Source organism: Perca flavescens, chromosome 4 (genome assembly GCF_004354835.1).
Source record: "Perca flavescens isolate YP-PL-M2 chromosome 4, PFLA_1.0, whole genome shotgun sequence".
NCBI lineage: Eukaryota > Metazoa > Chordata > Actinopteri > Perciformes > Percidae > Perca > Perca flavescens.
Genome location: NC_041334.1, coordinates 6,500,710 through 6,506,773, shown reverse-complemented (window position 1 = coordinate 6,506,773; position 6,064 = coordinate 6,500,710). Strand labels below are relative to the sequence as shown.

General features: G+C 44.0%; 1 protein-coding gene across 1 annotated transcript; it reads left to right on the top strand.

The window, feature by feature from the left end:
- The first annotated feature begins 1,963 nt into the window (after window positions 1-1,963).
- On the top strand, window positions 1,964-5,797 carry cyb561d1 (cytochrome b561 family, member D1). Its single transcript, XM_028576817.1, has 3 exons — window positions 1,964-2,341; window positions 2,996-3,033; window positions 5,138-5,797. Exons 1-3 carry the CDS (start codon window positions 2,185-2,187, stop codon window positions 5,642-5,644), a joined length of 702 nt encoding a protein of 233 aa, XP_028432618.1. The 5' UTR covers window positions 1,964-2,184; the 3' UTR covers window positions 5,645-5,797.
- The last annotated feature ends 267 nt before the right edge of the window (window positions 5,798-6,064 follow it).

Sequence of the window (6,064 nt, the reverse complement as noted above, 5' to 3'; positions counted from 1 at the left end):
TATGTGCATTAAGAAACCGAGAAATATTTAATAAAGAACTGATAACTGGGTAAATAATCAATTTATATGATCACCATAATGACAAAAATGAACAATGCGTAAAGTGTCTGGCAGTCAAACTTCCTAAGAAGGAAAGAAAACTTAACGAAGAGTAATAAAATTGACCTGTTAGGTTAATTTCAAATGTGTCCTTAAATAATGTATTTAAGATGTGCCCAGTTACATTCCAGCTCTGGTTGATATGGTGCCCTAGTTTGTGTCACTCGTAATGATAATACATGAAGCTTTATTATTATAATGCATGAGAGGGTACATCCTGTCTGCAGTGGTGAGCACGATGCGAAGAGATAACCAGAACACCATCCAACTAAATAAGCGAGGACGACATTGAAAAGCAGGAAATGGAAGTGAAGCATCTCACTTCTCCCCTACTCTTCGGCGTTGAGATTCAAACCAGGAAGGAAAACTGCGGGCCATCAGCAGAGAGCGCTGGAAGCATCTTCATGTTGCACCCATAGACAGTATATAATGTACCAATAGACCCCGTTGCTCTGGACGGAGACCAGTGAAGGCTATTAGAAGCACTTTTCCGGTGATGGCCAGCTTTACTGCGCAGCCTCCAACTGAGAGAATGTGACGTGAGCAACGTGTCTGAAAGTTGTAAGTCTTCTGGTAGCTGTGCCAAGAGAAATCTCAATCATTCCCAATCTTACAGATACGGAGAGTGTAGGTGTATGTAAGGAGATAACATGGGCACAGGCTAATTACTGATCACTAACATGCTAGTTAACATTAGTAATTAAACCTAAACATCTCATGTAAGTCGAAACTGCCTGCGAGCTTCTCCTGTACTATACGGTAATTTCTCTACTATGCGACAGTAAGTCACTTGGTTATGACACAATCGTTAGCCTATTTTTACAAAAACGTCTGCTACGGAGCTATAACGTGAGGTACAAGGTAATGAAGCCTTTTATACATTGTCGTGTTTCTTTGGAACTAAACAACGGACAAATAGAGTCTTTAAACGCTTCAGATGTAAAGTTATTCGCAGTCAAGTGACGTAAAAAAAATAATGGCGGTCAGCGGAATGCTAACAGGAGGTGATGGCCAGTTAGCAACAAAATGGCGCCATGATGGCTCGAGTTCTGAAGCGAAGCTTACCCTCTTGGTTGCACCAGTAGTTACAATACCGCGTTTCACACGGCGGGCTGACCTGCTGACACTGTGGCGTCAGAAGCTGTGGGAGGTTTAAATAATAGCCAGCTGACCGTAAAAACCGCCGTCGTCTAGCCTGTCAGATGCGGTATTCAACCGGAGGTGGGAAAGCACCGTTTCCACTGATGGCGATGTTTCTGCATTTAATACATTAGCCAACATAAAATTAAATGCATAGTCGGGCCACATTAGTCCCGGATTTATTTCCTTCGAAACAATCCTCGGAACGAATTAACACTTTACTTTAAACGCACTGGACAACGTGTAGACGTTAAGATTTCCCATGCAAATTAGAGGACTAGCTAGCTAGATACTTTACAGGACCACAGGAACTATACGTTACACAGCGAAGAGTACTTTTATTGGAAAAGTAAAACTTAATTTTAGTGTAGTATACCCGTTGCGCAATTGAATAATTCGCATTTATAAAAAAATAGGCCGGTGGGATGATTGTTAAAATCCCATTAAGGAGATCCTTTACCTGGACGCGGACTGTGAAAAACTACCGGAAGTACTATCGCTAAGTGCCATTGTGTGTAGCGTTAGCTTGACTATGGCCATCGGGCCTCAAAATTACGAATCCCACTATGGCCACGCCAAGACCCGCCCTACGAAGCAGCTCGATTGGTTGGGGTTAGGCATTTCACCTCGAGTGGTTAAGGTTAGGGTTAGGGGATTGGTCAGGGGATAGGACCCATGGACGCCTGGCCAACAGTAGCGTGTGAATGCTATTGAAGGGCGGGTCTTGGCGTGGCCATAGTGGGATTCGTAATATCGCCATCGGGCCATGGTAATCGGATCGCATATATCTCTATCCTGTCCGTCCGGTTCATCCACCTTCTTAACACCGTGATCATGGAGCTCGCGCAGTGTTCCCACAGCAGACGCGCCACCCCGTCTCTCCGTTTCAGCTCACCGTTTACAGCCGCCGGAGCGGGCAGGTAGCCGGGCGGGGGGTCCAGGGGCATGCCGTCTGATGTGGAATACAGCCCGGTGGGAGAGGGGCTGGGGATGCGGGACTACTGGCTCTATATGTGGCTCCGGAGGGCGGCGGTGATAGCGGCTCATGTCACCGGCCTGGGCCTGACCCTCATCATCACCCTGCTGTCCAGACCCGGAACCAGTGAGTGGACAGATGGATGCCTGCCTGGACTCACACACACACACACACACACCCCACTGGCGACCAAAACACGATTTCGTCACTTAAATCCATTTATCTATCAAAAGAGAATAACATTTCCATTGCCACAGTTCAAATACATGATATGTTACGGCTTGAATAGTTGCTTTTTTTGTAAACGTGTTATAATGTGAATAAACCACATCAATGTAGGCTACTACATTTTATAATTAATAGAACAGAGCACGAGCCTCCTCATTTAGCTTTTGTTGTAACAAGGGCTTGTATGATTAACTCAGTTTTTTTTTTGTCAAGTCCATATGTCTCCCTGAATCTTTTAATATTAGAAACTTGAAAATGTACTGCACTCATTGGCAATGCAAAGAAACAGCTTCTGAAATAAATCCTCACATTTGAGAGGCTGGGACCAGTGAATGATGCTATATCTAGAAGAGAAACAACTTCACCAATCAGCAAAACTGATCATAGTTCATTTCAGTCAGTTGAGTAGAGCACAAAATGTAGTCTGGTTTAGTGTGAAACCTGCTCCTGTGTTTTCTTTCAGCTGTGGCGCCAGACTCTGACCATGTCGGAACAACTTTTGGATAGTTTTGAATTGTATAAGTTGCTAACTGGTGTTTCTCTGTGTTCCAGGTCTGTTTTCTTGGCATCCAGTGTGTATGTCTGTTGCAGTAAGTTCACACACACACACGCACAAACACACACACACACACACACACACACACACACACACACACACACACACCACAAATAAGTGCTTTACAACCAAGACAGATGGTATAAAATCTGCCTTGATAGACAACATTACATGGATAAAAAGTGCCTAACAAACAACAATACAAAATGTAATACAAAACAACTGACATGAAGAAAACAGTAAAAAACTAAGACAGTAAACTAAGTAAAGAGCATATGATTTCACTAGTATTACTTAAGTAGAATATTAATTCTGTAAACACCCAGCATACCTTTCCCCTCCCAGCCTCTAGTCTTTGTGTCTCCATCTTCTTTCCACTGTGAATAATAGATAGGAGGGAATGCTGCGTTGCATCACTGCGTCAGCTATTATGTTACAACCTGACCCAGAAGATGTCGGCCGACAGCGTACATGTTGGCGTTGGGCTGTTCTCTGATCAGCCATGACGCGCATCATCATCGCAGCCATGTGTCAGCCATGATGGCTAATTTTCCAAACATCATGCCTCTCCTGTCACAAACCGGTCCTCCCTTTGACCTGCACGTCTTTGACTGATTTGAGGATTATCTTCCACAGAAAAGTCATTCAAAGTCACAGACACACTAAACTTTTCATTATTTCTTGTGTATTCTGTAGATGTGCTGTGTGTCTTATATTTTGCTGCTGTAGCACTGACATTTCCCAATTTGGGATCAGTAAAGTCTATCTAAACACACACACACACACACACGCACACACACTGGTCTGGTCTGCAATGCTCATTTTCCTTTTTTTTACTCAATAGCTGCCCTCTTAATATGGACATTCATAGACTGTGCCATGACCGTCTCATAGTGACATAGTGGTGACTGACCACAGAGGTGGAACAAAATATACTTCTGACGTCACTACTCTGTCTGTTGCCCTCCACCACATCATTTCCTACTGAAGATGGTAATCTTTAAATACAAGTCACGAATATATCTGATCACTGTTGTTTACAACATTACTGAAACAGGATGGCATAGTTAATTTGTTGGGGACTATCTTTAGCTGCAGAATAATCCACATTTGATGTACTGAGTATTTCTGGCAGTGTGCGTGTTCTTGAAAGAGAAAAAAAACAGTGAAAACACACTGTCTGTTGTAAACCTTTTCAATTCAATTTTGACCTATCTTACCTACCATAGTTTTCCTGTACCAGGAATATTAGCAACATTTAGCAAAGTTTAGATAATCTGGATCAACTGTTGGTTTGTGTACCTGTCTGACTGCACTGTCAGACTGTGTTGCAGCAATGTCACTGTGTTCCCAGATCTCATGAATTATTTTGGTAAGTACAGTGTTATTATAACCAATATAACTTATGGCCAAAACTACAAAAACAAGACCCGAGTTGTAAAAAAAAAAAAAAATGGAATTAGCTATTGATTCAGACGTTAAGTGACCCCAAACAACAATATAAAAAAAGGAGATTTAAACACAGCCTCTAATTCTTCCTGTGATAAGTGGCCATGGTATAATAATAATAATAATAATAATGCACAGGATGAGTTAGGGCTGGGCGATATGGAGGAAATCAAATATCACGATATTTTTGACCAAATACCTCGATATTGATACCTTAACGATATTGTACTGTTGACCATTGGTGCTTTCATAAAAATATTTACACGATGAGATTTTTGATAAATAATCATCAATAATGTGGATATAACGACTAAGTGGGTAAAGGCAAATAATGGAACAGTTACAACAGTCTGGTAAATTCAGAAAATGACATCACTTTACTGTAATGCAGCCTTTAAAACCAGGAAAAGACAACACTTATGCCATATTACGCTATTATGATATCCAAAATCTAAGACGACATCTAGTCTCATATCACGATATCAATATAATATCGATATATTGCCCAGCTCTAGGATGAGTCCTGATATAAGGAAATAAAGGACACGTTCTTCTTCTCCTCCACCTCATCCTTTATTTTCTGACATCAGAACAATTAGTTTTGTGTTTCTTCACACACACACATACAATTTCCACCTGCTTTGCAAAGCGGAAAAAGAAAACTCTTCTCTTTTTCTCTCCTCCTGCAGTACTGCCTGTGTATGACAGAAGGCATCCTCCTCTTCTCGGCTGAGGGATCGCCCTGTTGCTTCAAATCCCGGAAGGGTAAAGTGCGTCTGCACTGGTTCTTTCAGGCTCTAGTCCTGATAGCGGCGGCCGCCGGCCTGGGCTTCATGGTGGCCAGCAAGAACGTGTCGGAGCTCCCCCACCTGCTCAGCTGGCACAGCGTGCTGGGCGTCTGCACCCTGGCCGCCACCGCGCTGCAGGCGGCGTGCGGCGTCTGCGTGATCTTCCCTCAGCTGCTGCGGCTGTCCTCTCCTCCGCTCCGGCTGAAGCTGTACCACGCCACCTGTGGCCTGGTGGTCTACCTGCTGGCCACAGTGACCGTGGTGTTGGCCATGTTCTCCGACTGGTTCCAGGCCTCGGTGAAAGGGACAGCCTGGTGGGCCTTCCTCCTGCTGCCCCTCTTCCCCGCCCTGGTGGTGATGAACCAGATCACTAATTCCTACCTGCCCCGCAGGAAGATCCCCAGATAGGAGGCACATAGTACGTGGTTTCTATCCACGACGTTCCACTTCCGGGATTGCTCCGTCAGAAAATCCGCTGGATGTCCCCTCTTTTAGGCCGGATATCCGTCACCTTCCTCTTCCTTTGTGTTGTGACATTCTAAACTCGGGTGGATTTCTGAGGACTATGGTTAACTGCTCCTCAGATCTCTGCAGGGTAAATCCAGACAGCTAGCTAGACTATCTGTCCAATCTGACTTTTCTGTTGCACGACTAAAACAACTTTTGAACGTACACGTTCCACCAAAACAAGTTCCTTCCTGAGGCTATTTTGCAGAGTCACCGTGGCTCCGTCCGGCGCTTAGCAGCGCCCGTGAAGATTGTGATTGGTTTAAAGAAATGCCAATAAACCAGAGCACGTTTTCCTCCTATCTCGGAATGCTGTGTGGA